This window comes from Neomonachus schauinslandi, chromosome 6 (genome assembly GCF_002201575.2).
Source record: "Neomonachus schauinslandi chromosome 6, ASM220157v2, whole genome shotgun sequence".
Taxonomy (NCBI): Eukaryota; Metazoa; Chordata; class Mammalia; order Carnivora; family Phocidae; genus Neomonachus; species Neomonachus schauinslandi.
Window position 1 is genome coordinate 149,173,408 of NC_058408.1, and position 17,622 is coordinate 149,191,029.

The 17,622-nt window shown below is 44.3% G+C and overlaps 1 protein-coding gene across 1 annotated transcript in view; it reads left to right on the forward strand.

Annotated features, from left to right (window-relative positions):
• Positions 1-17,622, forward strand: part of DOCK1 (dedicator of cytokinesis 1) — a 428,835-nt gene that overhangs the window by 13,379 nt on the left and 397,834 nt on the right. Inside the window, exons 6-12 of the mRNA XM_044916230.1 lie at positions 2,637-2,785; positions 6,181-6,316; positions 7,607-7,764; positions 9,605-9,686; positions 10,083-10,218; positions 13,395-13,467; positions 16,630-16,709. Coding sequence (XP_044772165.1) covers positions 2,637-2,785; positions 6,181-6,316; positions 7,607-7,764; positions 9,605-9,686; positions 10,083-10,218; positions 13,395-13,467; positions 16,630-16,709 — 814 coding nt within the window. The remainder of the gene's footprint in view (positions 1-2,636; positions 2,786-6,180; positions 6,317-7,606; positions 7,765-9,604; positions 9,687-10,082; positions 10,219-13,394; positions 13,468-16,629; positions 16,710-17,622) is intronic.

Sequence of the window (17,622 nt, forward strand, 5' to 3'; positions counted from 1 at the left end):
GGGAACCTCAAAAGCAGAACTTCTGGACTGAGTCATGCTCAGGGCAAAGAAAGCCACATGTCCCATTATTCTGGCCATCCTGGGGGGCCGTTTGTCCTCTTGGACCTGCTTTGTGTTGGGGTGTGGCCATGCTCACTGTGACAAAACACTGATAAAGGGGTTCCCCCTCCTTGTGCAGTACGGGAGATGGGCTGCTTGAGTGCTTTGGAAGACAGGATTAAGCAGGCTGCATTGATGTAACCCCAATGTTTATATTTTGATCATGAAAACTCAGATTTGCTTTTAAGCTGTAATGGATGCTTATTTATGGATGCAGTAGAGAACAATCGCTGTTTATTTTTTTTGCCATCGTCTGTCTCTTATTGTTTGAGTAAGACTTACATAGTCTTCTAGACCTAAGTGTGCCTGTTACAGAGGTGGGGAAGTCATTTACATTCCAGCTCCATGTACAACTGTCCAGTTCTCCCAATCACGGAAGAAGCCTTATTAATGCAGGGAGGTTGAGACTCTGACATCTTCCATTTCCTATTCCCTCGGGGCATTTCTTTGCACATGAATTCATATTTGCAGAAGATTACCTTTTGTTAAGCCTGTATTTCTATTCAGAGTGTTGATTTCTCATATGCTAATGTTGTCAGCACAAAGCAAGGGCTCTGGAGAGAAGTCAGTGCATCAATTTCTTGGGAACACAGAAAACTTGCAAAAGTCCCACAGCTGCTCCCTGGGCAGGCTTGTTGTTTTTGATTATACAGTGGTTTCTTGTAAATGCACAGTAATAAGCAGTTGCAGTAATTGGTCATCAAATGTTCTCAAAAACCGAAAAGCGTAAAGTTAGCCATGAATGTTTTGTGTAAATCTGAGCAATTTTGTAGTCCGTCTTTCATGTTCAACTTAGCAATTTTTAAACAAAAATATGGCAGCAAAACAAACAGGGCTGATGCTGACTGATCCGTTAGTGGGCGTGGCTATAGCCTTCCGGCCCGGGATAGGCATGCCCAGCCATTACCTTGGTTTCCTTTTTAGAAATGCAGGTTTGCCTCTTGTGGACTTACATTGTTGGATTTGTATAAAGCTAGAAAAAAATTCCTTACAGTATTCTTCTATGAATTGGTTTTTTTGCTGTGCTCTCTGGTTGTAGACAAGCTAATAGAATATTACGATTACGAAGTTTAGATATTTGATAAGGCTTTAGAAAAATGAATTAGTAAGAGGAAACAAACCTAGTTGTGGAATAAACCATTACTTTTGACCATTTAGTTGTTTTTTAAGAAATTAACATTAGGATGATGCTATAAAGAGGAGCTTGGGTACAGGGTACTCTGCTGGGGTGTTCTCTGACAGGTTGGTGGTGGGGACTTTAGAAATTGCTAGAAAGAAGGTCACATACTAGAAGTAGTGGGATGAGAGGGTCAGATATGTAGAGCGGAAGTTATTTTAAAAAGTAACAATGGCCATGTTTTAATATATATATAGGGACCATGTTTAGAATTTTATCAAATAATAAGTGTCTCCTAGATGTCTTTTCATGGAAGGAACCAGTGGCTTCTTTTAGGAGTTAGGGGGCAATCCCTAATTTCCTTGATGAATTGTACTCTTGGCTGTTGCAAAACTGTTGCCTTTTTTTTTTGTACCATCAACCCCTTCAAAATACGTAGAAAGTGATAAAAGTGTGAATTTGTGTTTTCCTTTTGATGTAAACGCACCGAGAGCTTGCAGATTCAGATTTCACTCCTGGCAGAACCACTCTGTATGCGCTGAGTGAAGCACAGTGCGTGGGGTTCCCTGCAGCTTAGCTGCCAACACGCCCTGGCGGTCAGTTGCCTGGTGTGCTGGGAATGGCACAGGGCACAGTGTTCAAAATATTGAAGACTCCATAGCAAGGTCTTTTTTTTTTTTTTTTAAGATTTTAATTTATTTATTTGACAGAGAGAGCACAAGTAGGCAGAGAGGCAGGCAGAAGGAGAAGGAGAAGCAGACTCCACTGAGCAGAGAGAGCCGGACGTGGGCCTCGATCCCAGGACCCTGGGATCATGACGTGAGCCGAAGGCAGACGCTTAACCCACTGAGCCACCCAGGCACCCTCAGTGGTCTTTTTTTTTTTTTTAAGATTTTATTTATTTATTTGACAGAGACAGAGATAGCAGGGGGAGTGGGAGAGGGAGAAGCAGGCTTCCCGCTGAGCGGGGAGCCCGATGCGGGGCTCAATCCCAGGACCCTGGGATCATGACCTGAGCCAAAGGCAGACACTTAACCCACTGAGCCACCCAGGTGTCCCTCCATGGCAAGATCTTTAGACTCACACTTATTCTGTGGGAGTTTCAGGGTAGCCCATCTATGGGCCACGTACTAGAAGTTCATATGGCTCCACATCCATTTCTCTCTGGTTAACCTCTCCATTTAGGGACACATGTTCTGGAATGTTGGATGGAATATTGAGGATTTTGCATTACTTCTTATCCTTTTGATCTTTTAGTGCCTGATAGGAAACAGGCTCCATATCATGTTCCTGTTTCATGCTTTTAACATTGATTGAATCCCATCATATAAAGCATATACTACATGTGTATTTGAAAAACAACCCACAGTGTTTTTTCCTACCAAAAGCTTTATACATGGCTTTTCTCCCCTCTATATAGCAAGACAATAGGGAGATGTTTCGAAGTGTGCGGCACATGATCTACGACCTTATTGAATGGCGGTCACAGATTCTTTCTGGAACTCTGCCACAGGATGAGCTCAAAGAACTGAAGAAGAAGGTCACTGCCAAAATTGATTATGGCAACAGGTTTGTTTATTTGAAAGATGATTTCATGCTTAAATTATCCAATATAATGACATTACCATAAGCCTTGAGGAGGTTAAAATCATATTTTATCATAAAACAATTTCTAACATCAAAATAAGGGTATAGTTTTCATTTTTAAAAGGATAGGTTATTTTCTATTGGATTCTAAAAATCAGGAGTTTTCACAGTCATTGTCGAAACCTGTTCTTGTCTCTGAGAAGCTGGGGCCAGGGTGACCTGTCATTTTCACTCTTCCATAGATGACACTGCCGTGATTTCCCCTGACAAGGGACTTTTAGTTATTTTCTGCTCACAGTACTTGACTTCGAGTCCAGACATGGGCGTACTTTGTGCAATAACAAGCACCAGGTTGCCTTGGTGGAATCCTAAGTTCTAAGAGTTGGAAGGGACATCAAAGGTCACCTTGAAACTTATCACCAGAAATCTGAATCTCAGATAAACAACAAATAATTTTGCTTTGTGTAAGGATGTCTTTTGTAAAAGTTCCCATCTACAGCAGGCCTCCACTCAGCTCTGCTTGCATGTCTTCAGCAGTGGTGCGCCCCCTTCCCCACGGCGCTGTGCGTTCCACCGTTCACAGGGCGTCTGGATGCTGAGCAGGAGTGAGCTGCTTCATTCTGATTCTGCCAAGTCTGTGACCGGAGTGAGGCCACGTCCTTTCCCACGGGCTAACTGTTTGGTTGTTCCTGTAAAGTCAGAGCTGCAAGAAGCCTTTAAAAATTACCTGGTCACATGATTCCCAGATGCTGGTCTATATCAGAATCACTTAGAGAGCTTTCAAAATATAGAATTATGGGGCCCACTCCTGAAGATTCTGATTTCTAAGATGTGCAATGCTGGCTGGAAATCGCAGTTTTTAAAAATAGGGTTGGACCATGCTGGATAGCAGATTGGGGAACTTCTGGGAGAATCGGAACCTCTGGACAGTATGCTCAGAGAATGGGAGAGGTTTGTCCCCAGCTGTTCAGCTGAAAGGTGCCCTGGGTAAACTAAAGAATCTTTCTGTAATATCAGAATTATAACATAATTTTGTTTTCTAGTACTTCCTCCTTCCAAGTGTGAAAAGTTTCTAAAAACAACATTATTAGTTACATGTAGTATTTGGATTAAAAAGGCTACAGGAGAAGGTATCTCTCCCCCCCCCCACCAAAAAGTCAGAGACTTCTGTGTGTAGGATATTAGATATTGTTGCAGGGAAACCCATTTCATGAGGACCTGCTTAAAAAAAAACAAACCTTTGGAGCTTTGATTCTGTTTTCTATTGGAGTATTGTATTTTAAACTTTCATTCAGAAACCACCTGCTTAATTTGGCTGTGGGAAGCAACCAAAGTACATTACGTCATGGAACAATCTAGTTAAGAAAGGAAGTGTTTCAAAACATTATTTACTACTTTCATCGGAAATACAGTCCTTAATAAGACAGTCTTTGGCCCTCTTGCTGTGCTAAGATCCACCTTCATAGTGGAAGCTCACTGTGGGTTCAGAGCCTTATGAGCACTGTTGTTGAGAAAACGCAGAATAGTTGGCATGAAGAAGACCCCTGACAGGTCACTTCGTGTACCATTTTCCATGTGACATTCTGGAAAGAGCCTTGACTCTGCCATGAGAGGGTTCTGGCTCAGAATCCAGGCTCTGGGTTCTTCTAGATGTTTCTCTGAGCTTAGGTTTCTTCTTTTGCGAAATGGGTCTGACCACCTGTCCTGGAAGGAGTGAGGGGAGGTGCACCTGGCAGGATGTATGCAGTAGGCTGGTGCATATAGCCTGGGCCTCTGCTCCTCAGGGAGCCTGATGTGGTGTGGCATCCAGGACCTCTGGCCCCTCCTCCTAAAGCCAGCTACTTTGTAGATCAACTTACACCAGCACTGGCTCCGCCCATGCAAGAAAGGATTCTCTCCCTACCTCATTAGCATTGACTCCACCCACACCAGCATTGACCCCGCCTATACCAGCACTGACTCCTTCCAGGGACAGGTTCAGGGTTTGGATGAGCAGTAATATTTGGGAGAGGGTCTTTACCTCATTAGTGAAACGTGTTACAGAGACAATTCATGAGAGCCCGAAAGCCTTTTTTTTTTTAAAATATCTTTCTGTCCTCTTGAGGTACCCCACAATCATTGCAACTACTGAGGCTGTTTTCATGCAGAGCGAAAAGCCTGTATTTGTTTGAAAAGCCTGTATTTGTTTGAAAGCCTCATGTTGCTGACAGGTCCAGTCGGTTCTGCTTCACCATCAGTGGATTTGCTCAATAGATACTCAGAGGGAAAAGCAAGGTCTTTGTGACCGCCTTCCGAATGGTGCAGTGGCCCAGCATATCTATCAGAATGGTCCTGCTTGACACGGTATCAGACTCCTATCCAATGTTAAGGTGTGTGACCTTCAGAGAAGAGAAATCAGAGATGAGTTTGTCTGGTTGGAGTCTTTATTACCAAATCAACTTTCCTCTTAAAACTGTAACTGTTAAAGGCATTATTTAATTGAAATTTATCTTTCTTTCAGCAGACTCGTTACACTGCCGTATGGTTAAAAAAACCCCGAAAATTTCCTGCTTCTGTAGACTTGTTAATCGCAGGAAGAAAATCCCAAAGGCAAAGTATAAGGCATCTGTGGTTAAGATCCTCGTATCTTATTAAAAAGAAAACCATAACACATCACATAGCACAGCTCCTGGTTTCTTTCTTTACATAATGGTCTTTGTTTATTCTTTAAATAAAGATTGTGCTAAAAATCACCTTACAATTTTGTTGGATTTGGGGGAAATAGAATGTTGCCAAAAAGACATTTCCAGATATAGATGGACAGATGTATTAGACAGCTGCTGCTTGTGTTTCAAGGTGGTTACTTCATCTAGCCATCTGGCCAGAAAGTTGCTCAATGTTATTGTGGCTAACTTCCACATGTTTGTTGTCGAAACACAATAGAATGTCTTTATCGAAGATCTTCTGATGGGCTAATTGGGGATTAGAACTGACTGTAGGTAGAAGGAAAGCTGTGTCATATAAAACTTACTGGAATAGAATGGTGGGTATGCCTCCGCTCCGGCTCTTCCACCCTCTGCTGCCCAGCTCAGTGATGATGTCACAGCTACCAGCTTTAAGTATTTGGGCATGTGGGTTTGTATGTCATTGCATATATATGTGTGTGTGTGTGTGTGTGTGTATATAGATGTATATATGTATATATACTCTCTCTCTCTGTACATGCCAATTATATGTATGTGTGTGTGTGTGTATATATATATATACACACTCCTCCCCCAAACATATATAGTAGGTGTGTGCTTTCAACTCTCCATGCTGTTCACATCATAGTTAGTAACACACACTTCAAAGGCCGTGGTGTGTGTCCATGAAGTTCTGAATTTTTGTTGTTGTAGAATTCTTGATTTGGACTTGGTGGTGAGAGATGAAGACGGGAACATTTTGGATCCAGAACTAACTAGCACGATTAGTCTCTTTAGAGCTCATGAAATAGCTTCTAAACAAGTGGAGGAGAGATTGCAAGAAGAGAAGGTAAGGTCTGCTCTCCGTAATGTGCCATTTACCTTTGGAGTGTCTTTTCTCAATAACTGTTTTCAACACTAGTAAAACACCAGTGGAACCCAGAATTTGCACTCGAAAACCCCCAAAAAGCACAGCTAAACTGTATATTTCATACAGTGAAGAATGGAAAGGAGCCCGGTGTCATGGTGTTGAGGACTTTTGGAAAGGAGCTCATCCTGTGTGGGGGGAGGGTCACCCAGCACTTGCTTCATCGTAGGACGCAGGGTCTTAATGACATTGACTTTGTGTTCTCATGTCATGGGAAACAGTACTTGATTCTGCATTTCCTCTTTGATAGGAGCCCAGGGAGGGATATATTCTAAGCTCGATGAGGGTAGGGAACACATGTCTTATTGGTCTTTTTCATCTTCCCTGGTCTTATTTTATTTTATTATTTTATTTTATTTTATTTGACAGAGAGAGACACAGCGAGAGCAGAAATACAAGCGGGGGAGTGGGAGAGGGAGAAGCAGGCTTCCCGCAGAGCAGGGAGCCCGATGCGGGGCTCGATCCCAGGACCCTGGGATCATGACCTGAGCCGAAGGCAGACGCTTAACGACTGAGCCACCCAGGCGCCCCATTTTCCCTGGTCTTTTTTTTTTTTTTTTTAAGATTTTATTTATTTGACAGAGAGATAGCAAGAGCAGGAACACAAGCAAGGGGAGTGGGAGAGGGAGAAGCAGGCTTCCTGCAGAGCAGGGAGCCCGATATGGGGCTCGATCCCAGGACCCTGGGATCATGACCTGAGCCAAAGGCAGATGCTTAACAACTGAGCCACCCAGGCGCCCCTTCCCTGGTCTTTAATGGGAACTTCTGTATAGCAGATATTCAGAAATCAATTGATTGAGTCAGCCATTCATTCAGCAAGTCTTTATTGGGCACCTGCTGTGTGCCACCTACTGAAGACATAAGGATGAGTAAGACAGAAATGTCCTTGGAGGATTTAGCCTAATGCAGAAACAAAAATTAAGCAAGTATGCATGTAAACACCATTGTGATTGACTGCGTAGACACTCGAGTATCTGAAGACAGGACTCAGGGCAAACTCTTAAGGGATTGTGACCTCTGCAAAGGGCATAATTACTTTCAGTTGGGTGCGTGCATGTGTTGAGAACTTGATGTGGGACAAGGAAGTGACTTGAGGCTTTGCTGTGTTATGCCAACTGGTTGCACATAGTTTCCTCTTCTGTCGAGAAGAAAGAAAGCGAGGGTTAGTGGTAAGTATCGCTAATGTCCACTTTTTTTTTTCTACTTACATAGTCCCAAAAGCAGAACATAGATATTAACAGACAAGCGAAGTTTGCTGCCACCCCTTCTCTGGCCTTGTTTGTCAACCTCAAAAATGTGGTTTGTAAAATCGGAGAAGATGCCGAAGTGCTCATGTCTCTTTATGACCCCGTGGAGTCCAAATTCATCAGGTCAGTGGTGCTGCCCTGCTGCCTCCTCCCTTTCCTCTCCAGTTAGTGTTAGGAGAACGGCACTGGCACTGCCTCAGTTCTTGCTCTCACACAGAGCACTGGGGTGATGGGCTGAACCCAGGTCTGTTTCGGGATCTGGGCCAGCGTCTGCTTTCTTCTTCCTTGCACGCACGTGGGTATTTGACTGTAGAGTTTTGGTCTTGTAATGTTTCAGGGACCTGGCGACTAAAGATTGAACTGATTGTTTCCTGTGTTGTCTTCATAGGGTTTTATGTTTCCAGACCCCCCCAGATAGTATCACTCTTGTCTTAATCTTGCTTTGTCGAACTTTTGTTTTTTGTCAATGTCGTTTTCGGTCCTTTGGCCTGTTGTTTCTGCAGCACGACTGGCTGGAAGGTAGTGTCCAGACCAGTGCTCCATAAAGACTCTCACTTAATATTTGTTGAACAAAATATTACAAATCTCGTCTCTGCCATTCCTGTCATTTGTAATGTGGTCTCTTTCCTAGTTCTTGCTTTTGTCTCAGTATGTTTCTCTTTGTCCAGATGGAAAAATTATGGTTTAAATTATGTGTGAAGTGTGTATGGGCGTGTGTATGGGTGTGTGTATGCGTTTAAAACTGAAATATCTTCGTTTGTATTCAAGTTTTTTTTTTTTAAGAGAGCACATGTGCATTCGGGGGGGGAGGTGGTAGGGCAGAGAGAGAGAGAATCTTAGCAGACTCCACTCTCAGCGCGTAGCCTGATGCGAGGCTCGATCTCATGACCTTGAGATCTTGACCTAAGCCAAAATCAAGAGTCAGATGCTTAACCAACTGAGCCACCCAGGTGCCCCTGTATTATTCAAAAATTTAAAAGTTAGTATGTGACAGAAAACAGGACAAATGGATGAATTTCATCCTCATTTCTTTTTTTTCTATTTTTTTTTTTTAAAGATTTTATTTATTTATTTGACAGGGAGAGACACAGTGAGAGAGGGAACACAAGCGGGGAGCGGGAGGAGGAGAAGCAGGCTTCCTTCGGAGCAGGGAGCCCAGTGCGGGCCTTGATCCCAGGACCCTGGGATCATGACCTGAGCCGAAGGCAGATGCTTAATGACTGAGCCACCCAGGCGCCCCTCATCATTTCTCATATGGACTTCATTTCTTCCTCTTAGGATTCAATTTGTGTATTTGGCATATTTGGTTGTTCTGGCTATGAAATAGACGTGCGGTAATTTCTTTTATACTATAAATGAATGAATGGTGAATTTTAGATTATAGGCAGTCTAAATACACAAGTAATGCTTTTTTTTTTTTTTTAATATTTTATTTATTTATTTGACCGAGAGACACAGCAAGAGAGGGAACACAAGCAGGGGGAGTGGGAGAGGGAGAAGCAGGCTTCCTGCGGAGCAGGGAGCCCGATGCGGGGCTCGATGCTGGGCTAAATGTGGGGCTCGATGCGGGGCTCGATGCCAGGATCCTGGGATCATGACCTGAGCCAAAGGCAGACGCTTAACAACTGAGCCACCCAGGCGCCCCCACAAGTAATGCTTTTAAAATAATAAACTTTGAAATGACATTTGCAAATAGTTCCACTACAATTGTAACCCTAGACATCCCAAATGACAGCCTCTCAAGGGTTTTGTACTGACTGTTCTCAACTGTTAACCTTGCGTGGGAGATGACTTACATGTTAATGGAAGAGCAGCTCTGTGTGGCATGGCTGACATTTCTGAGCTCGTGTAGTTGCCTGTATCGTGGACTTGCGGGGTGGTAGTAATAAATCAGTGTGGGTGTCTGTTTAGTGCCATGCTGTATTTGGAAAATGAATTTGTTCTTATTTCTTTTGTTTTCAAGTGAAAACTACCTGGTTCGCTGGTCAAGTTCAGGATTGCCTAAAGATATAGACAGATTACATAATTTGCGAGCTGTCTTTACTGTAAGTACACCCAAAGATGTTCCTTTGCATCATTCACCATCCTAATGATTATTTTTAATGACCTCCCTCTGACTTTCCTACCCGCTAGAATATGGATCCCTGGGATGCCTGTAATCCATGGGAATTCAGTAATAACAAAACGCCTTCCCAGAACTGTTCTGGGTCTCTAGCTTCCCTTCGAATCCCCATGACAGAGATTTACCCCAGCACTCTCTTATAGCTTAACATTAATTGACTGTTGTTATTCAGTTCCTTTTTGTTATGTGAATAACTTATTAAAATGCTAAAAACCGGTCAGAGAAGAGAGTCTCAATCCTTCTTTTTACTGTGTTTTTCAATTGAACCTGCACTGAGTAATGGTTCTCCAAAATAATTTATGGAAATTAATATTTCTAGGACCTCGGAAGCAAAGACCTGAAACGGGACAAAATCAGTTTTGTTTGTCAAATCGTTCGAGTGGGTCGCATGGAGCTGAGGGACAACAACACCAGAAAACTGACCTCGGGCTTGCGGAGGCCTTTCGGAGTGGCCGGTAATGCACTTCTCTCCTTTTCCTGAGAGTTTCAAGATCATCACATTCACTCTGTATAGGAGCTGCTGCTGAATATTGGACAGTGGGCTGCTTTGATTTATAAGCTCTTCTGTTAGAAAAAAAATCTCTTCATTCTTTTCTGTGTGGTTTCTGTGGACGCGCAGCCCAGGATGCTTCAGTCTGCAAGTTTCAGATATAAATCATATATTTGGTTTTCAAGCAGATCACATCTCCTGAGGGAGACCCTGACCCACATTCTCAGCCTGGAGGAAAGCCAGTCACTGGGAGTTTTTAGGGTTTCTGGACTTGGTGATTGATTGATTTAGGAGTAAATTTGCACTGAATAGTGAAAGTGATGAAGAGGTAGGAGGAGAACGGATTGTGAGGAGGACACGGTTATCATGAAATAGGTGCCATCTGTCCTCCATATTTGTGTTCTGTTATTTTGGTAACAGCTCAAGAAAAGGGAGAGATTAGTCACATCTGCTCGGGGAAAGTGAAGGTGTCCCCAGTCTGCTGGAGAAAGGTGAAGGTGTCCCCAGTCTGCTGGGGGAAGGTGAAGGTGTCCCCCCAGTCTGCTGGGGGAAGGTGAGAGTGTCCCCCAGGTCTGCTGAGGGAAGGTGAGGTGTCCCCAGTCTGCTGGGGGAAGGAGAAGGAAGCTATATGTTTTTGGTGCAGAAGGTAAATATTTTAATACAGTGATTTCTGACCCTAACTGTACACGAGAAGGGTTTAGGGAACTATTAAAAAATACATTCTTGCCCAGGTCCCACAGCCTACCAATTAAATTAGAATTGCTGCTTTCACCAACATCACCTGTGAGCCACTGTGGGCCATGCGGCGCCTGGCGGGACGCTGCCGTCAGACTGCCTTTCCTCCTTGTGTTTCACGTGGCGTTGGGCGTGCCCAGTGGGGCCATCCTGAAGTAGTGCGAGCCTCTACTGTACTCAGGACGGCCTCCCATCTGCTGTTCTCTTTCTGGTTCGGAAAGGACACTTCTCGGCCTCAGAAGGTTGATCACCTTTTTGGTAATCAGCTTCTGCCCATTGTGGAATAGGAACTTAATTTGGAGGATTTATCCAGAATAACTTCTACCTGTTTGTGTCAACAGAGCGCAGATGAACAGTGTGTTCGTGGACCTTTAAGCCTACGGTTCTCAGCCTTCTGTGGAAAGTATTATGTCACATTTCTCTTCTAATACAGTGTAACAGCGGGGATATAAAAATTATGAAAAAAACAAAAAGCGTGATTAAAACATACGTCATTCATGATTCCATGTAGCCGGGCTTCTGCCAGGGTCCCAACCACAGCAAGAATTTCCTTGGCACAGGTCAGCGTGCTGACGAGCAGCCGTGAGGGAGACGCCCTGTGCATGCTGGTCACATTGTCGCGGCCTTCACCTCCCAGGCTTGGGAGGGGGCCCTGGGAGGGCTGTCACTTCCAGGACGTAGAGGACGAAGGCTGCCTTCTCCTGACTGGTGCTTGGATGCGAGTTGCAATCCTTGCTCCCTTGCTGCCTTCCTGCGAGACTTGGCTGGGCTCCCGGTGTGTTCCCAAGGCCAGATACCGGGGTTGTATGACCAGGGAGACGCCCTGACCTGGCAGGATCAGCCCCACGACTGAGGGGAGAGGTGTGCAGACACACAGGCAGGCGGTCCATTGTGGATTGCGGGCAGCAGGTGGTGCCGAGGCTCAGACACCTCTTGCCATGGCCCAGGGCCACGTCTTTCCAAACTGGTGGTAGAAGTGTGGTCTTGGACATGGGAGCATCTTAATGATAGGTTTATCTAGTGCCGATCAGTGGCCTCTAAGAAGGCTTAAAGCTGGGAGCATCTTCAAGAGGTGGAGACTGCAGCCCAGGCCATACATTTCAGAACACCCACAACCTGATGTTCCAATTCATTTGTGCTTCTTTGACCTGCGTCTCTAAGCATACGCATAAAGCTCTTTGCTCAGTGAGGAGCACTGGTTTAGCAGAGTGTGTGGGAGCATGTTCTCCCTTGGGACACACTCAGGAGGTTCAAGAGGCTCCGTGGACTCCACCGAACCAACCAGGAGGTGGCATTGCGTCTTTTCTGTTCCTACAAAGTCGTCCCCCTTTCTGGGGGGGGGGGGCAGGTGGTAGAAATGGAAATTGTCTACATTTTCAGTATATGACTGTGGTCACCAAGGAAGGCACCATGAAGAGAGAGGCAGGCATGTTGCTCACCTCTCTTCGGTCAAGGGTGTCGATTGAGCAGAGAGAGAGCTGAGTGTCCAAGGCTGTTCTTCTCGGGGGTCTCTGGCTGTGTGGTCAGAGCTTGAGCATTGGAGATTTTCTGGCTATCAGACTTTGGGCAAGGTCATTCGATAGTGTCCTTGAGCCTGAATTTCCTCAGTTGTGCGGGAGGTGATTGTGAGGATTCGCTGTCCAGTGCCCCTTGAAAGAGCAGCCGCAGACGCTGGCAGCGACTTTCCCATTGTGATGTCACTTGGGGGAATGCGAGAACTTTCCGATGCTCCAGAGCAGGGCCAACCAATGTGGTCGGCCTTGGCCACAGGTGGCTATTATGTAAATGAATGAAATCAAAGGAAAAATGCGGTTCCACCACCACGTTTCCGGTGCTTGTGGTTCTAGAACATCTCATCATCACAGGATGTGCTGTTGGGCAGTGCAGCTCCAGAGTGTATGTTGCTTCCTAGGCAAAGGAATGAATGAATGAATGAATGAATTTATCTGTTTACTTATTTATTTAATTTATTTTAAAAATTATTTTAAATTAAAAAAAATTTTTATTTATTTGAGAGAGAGAGTACAAGTGGGGGAGAGGCAGAGGGGGAGGGAGAAGCAGGCTCCCCGCTGAGCGGGGAGCCTGATGTAGGACTCGATCCCAGGACCCCAGGATCATGACCTGAGCCAAAGGCAGATGCTTAACTGGATGAGCCACCCAGGCGCCCTGAGGCAAAGGAATTTACTAAGTGGAACTCTGCCGTTTGAACCCCACCCCCATTTGGGCCAGTGTTTTCAGATAACTCCATTTTTCTTTTGAACGTGGAACTGCTTTAAACTCAGATAAAAAAAAAAATGCCACTGTGTGGTTTATGCCATTGTTTGTCAGAAGACAATCTAATGTTCCTCTGTTTGTTTTCTCTGGTTATCGCATTTAAACAAAACAATGTTCTTTTCTTGTCTCCAGTGATGGACGTAACAGATATAATAAATGGGAAAGTAGATGATGAAGACAAGCAGCATTTCATCCCCTTTCAGCCGTAAGTATGGAGCCATCAGAGAGAGCACTTAACCAGATAGAATAAGGAAAACGTGTGTTTGTAATAATTCTCTTTGAAAATAAGTTTATAAATTCAGCACAAGTAGAGATTGATTCTTTTATAATAATGAAGAATCTGGGTAGTCACTGCCGTAGTGCATGGCATTTTTGTAGCCCCAAGAATCTTGGGTTAAAGTTGCTTTATGGTCTTGCATGTAGAAGATTTTCCGTGTGATTCAGGGGAGTCACCTTATCACACAGGACATGCAGAAATGCCCTTCTACTTTGAGCATGTGTGTTTCCTTGCATCATTGATGCATTCTAGTAGCTATTCACATACTCAAAATACAGTGCTTTCAAATTCATCATGGGAGGAGGTTGCTCCTTTTAAAGTAGAAAACCAAACAAAATAATGATGAATTCTTTTGTAAGGCGAGAAATAATGCTTGAAGCAAATAATCATGCTGCTGATTTTCTGTCTCTGGTTGCCTAGAGTGGACTGGGTCTGTGCTCACCATTCTTAGGGCTTATCTAGCTTCTGAAGCTAAGTGTGTGGAGAGGTGTGGGAAGCTTGGAAAACATTTGGAGGAGATTTGTTAAATTGATTCTCTGATTGGAAGGTAGATCCCGTGGAAAAGGTCGAAAGAATCGGTTATTTCCTTGGAGATTAAAGCAAGAGAGTACCTACATAATGATCTGTGGCCACTTCACCGGGCACTTCTCCATCTCAGACAGCCATGGAGAGAAAGAAAGAGGGATTAGAGTGGTTTAGGTTAATCAGAAGTGACAGTTTCCTCCTGGGGGTGTGAAATCTTAGAAGAGGAGACCATAAGGCATGTTAGAATGACCTGTCAGAGTGCTCTGCCTTCTGCCTCTTCTCATTTCTGTTTTTACTTAAGTGGTTCCAGGCTTGAAACAAATTTTAGAAATTGTACCTTGGGTTCAGGTGTTGGCTGAGGAGGCTTGGAGACTGGTGATACTCAGCGGGTAGCTGAAGTAGTCTCTCTGGGGGTAAGGTGGGCAAGAGCTATGAGCTTGGCTTCCCTTTGTACCACCCATTCTTGCATGAGGGATCCTCATACTCAGCCCCAGGCTTGAGAACCACTTGTTCAGGATGGGATTAGATTGGTTTTCTTTGCAGGCAGGTGATCTAGTCAGATAGCATCCTAAAACATGGCTCAGTGGACATTTTTGTAGTCTTCCCAACATGAGAATAACAGAAAACCCTGCATTAACCAGCGTGAAGTGGGTATCTCACCACAGACAACTGGAGGCACAGGTCTTTTCTAGCTTCCTTCTGTTAGAGTTGCTCTTCTGCCTTCTAATATGATAACCACGAGCTACATGTGGCTATGTAAATTATTGACAGTTAAATAAAATTAAATAGTTCCTCAGTTACACTAGCCCCATTTAAAGTGTTCAGTCCCACAGGTAGCTGATGGCTACCATATTTGTCAGTGCGGATCTAGAACATTCCCGTCATCACAGAACGAACGTCCTGTTGGATGGTGCTGTCTTGGAATCACACCCCGTGAAAATAGTTAAAAAGGGAGTTCAGTTCTGCAGAATCTGGAAGTTTCCTCAGTAAACAAAGGAAACATGTCTTTGAACATGGGCAGATATTGAGGTAATAAATAAAATACACCCTTATAAAATGACAATATTAAGTTGCTTCTTTTGCCCATGAGAAATAGTGCAGCCCAGTGCTGTTTTGAATGCTGTTTTATATATTAGACCTCAGAGTTTCTTGATGCCCTAATGTACCACTGAGTCGAAATTACCTGTTGCCTGCTAGTATCTTCTGGGAAAAGTCCAGGGGAAAAAAAAACCTATGGGTTATTGTTTGAAAAGTTAGCGGGGGTTATTAGTTTTAGATTCACTAGTCTAAGTTTCACTGGGACATGTTAGGAGCTGCCTGAGATAGCATATTGCCACCATCTTTTTCTGTCTTATAGCAAAACACCCATTTTAAAAAATATTACATGTTCAGCTCTTACTGTAATTTGTGATTCCTTGCTCCATTAAAAGAAGACTAATATACAGATTAGTATTTCCAGTGTTTGAAACAAAAGAGCAGCATGATTTTAATAGCAAAATAAGCAATGAAACCAGTTCTTTGGGAAATGCCATGCTAATGAAACCGTTTTTTGCTCCATTAAAACTGATTTATTATATCACAGGATAAGTTTTAGGGAAGGAAATACAGAGTACATCTTTTTCTTTCTGTCTTTTTTAACTTGGGTGAAGTAAATTAAAAGAGTCCTCAGCTCTCTTGAGTAATGTGGGCTCACATGATGAATAACACTTGTCCTTGGTTCTGGAAATGATTTTAAACATTATGTACTTGACGTACATTTTCTTGCTCGTTGCATACTGTGCTTTGCTGTGCTACATGGTATTTCTCTTTGCACATGTTGCCTGTTTGTACTTATCTCTTGGTCTTAGTGTAGCTTCTATGAAAAACTCATGGTCCACGGGACCCCCAAATGTTGATGGTTTACATTCATAATTGGGTCATAGTTTCACCTTTCAGACATGGTAGTTATCTTCTCCAAAGACTGTGCCATTCTTCTCACACTTAATTATCTGAGGCCACATTGGGTACACAGTCTGATGGAGTAGAGTGGTCATCACCCAAGTTCCCCAGGCAATTAAGTTGTAGGAATCTTTTTTTGGTCTTGATTTTACTTTTCCCTTCGCACCACCTGCCCCTTGACCTATGCCATGGTCAGGAATTATTGAAATTGAAGAAACAGAGGTAAACATTCCTTGCGATTAAATGCTGTCCAACCACAATTATTATCAGATAAGTGCCCTTTTTTATTATCTGGTAGAGATGGAGTGGAGGCTTGGTGCATGTTTATTTCCTGGGGATAGGGTCGACCTCGTTTGCTTTACTTCTCTTGTGTGGTTCAGCATTTTCCTGATCAATGCTCTTCCCTGTCTCTCTTGTCACCTATCCTGTCCTTTGTCGTGCGTTGACTCATGATGACTCTCTCGCATTCGGTGACGATGATCTCTTGTGTTCCCTTGTTACCGTGACCTCTGGGTCTCTGTGCCCCTTTGTCTCCTGTGGTCTTGGTCGTCCCGTGCCCTCCAGGCTCGCGTTGGACGACGCCATTCGACACAAGCCGCTGAACATGTCATCCCGTTTTTCACCCAGGGTGGCGGGGGAGAATGACTTCCTTCAGACTGTTATAAACAAAGTCATTGCTGCCAAAGAAGTCAACCACAAGGGCCAGGGTATGTATTCTATTGTTTTATTGCTACAGATGTTCACCTATTACATGAACTTGGGACAGTGCTGTATGGTTTGCATTTTAGTTTGATGATGATGATGGTGGTGGTGGTGATGTTGGTAATGGGGCTCGTGGTGATGATGATGTTGGTGATGATGATGATGACAGTGATGATGAGAATGAGGATGGTGGTGGTGGTGATGATGCTGATGGGGATGGGGATGGGCATGAGGAGAATGAGGGTGATGGTGGTGGTGGTGGATGATGCTGATGGGGATGGGCATGACGAGAATGAGGATGATGGCGGTGGTGGTGATGCTGCTGATGGGGATGGTGATGCGGGCAGTGTTGGGTCATGATCTACGTGTACTGTGTATGGAGGTTTTCTTGCTGGTCTCCCTCGTAAGCATTGCTGAGAGCCAACCCCCTGGGTGAGCGGAGGAAGGCTGAGTGGGACACAATGAAATGTTTGCAAAGGGCCCAGAGTTTATGAGACTTGGAAGCAAGTTGTTTGTTTGCCTTCCTGAGTCTTCTCCAGCCCTCCCCTCTCCTCCTAGCCATTTTTGAAAGCACTTGAAGGATTTTACAAGAGAATACAGTTACTGTCCACCGTCTGTTACTTCATCTTTGCTGCTCAGAGAAACGTGGAGACACCCGACACAGCCCAGCTCCACGTGCGCCCTTGACTCTCCCTTCCGTGCCCGTGTTGCACATTCAGTCTTGGCACGTGGTTTCCTGGGGCTCCCCTTCGTCCTACCCGCCCCCCTCGCCCGAGGCTGTGGCTTCGTTTTGGAGACGGATCTCTCTTCAGTTTTGTAATGGAAGGGATTTTTCCTCCTGACTCCATGTCTCGCACTCATCGTTTTTAATCCCACGCTGACAGGTTTCCCAGCAGCTGACCTTCTGTTGGCAGAGGC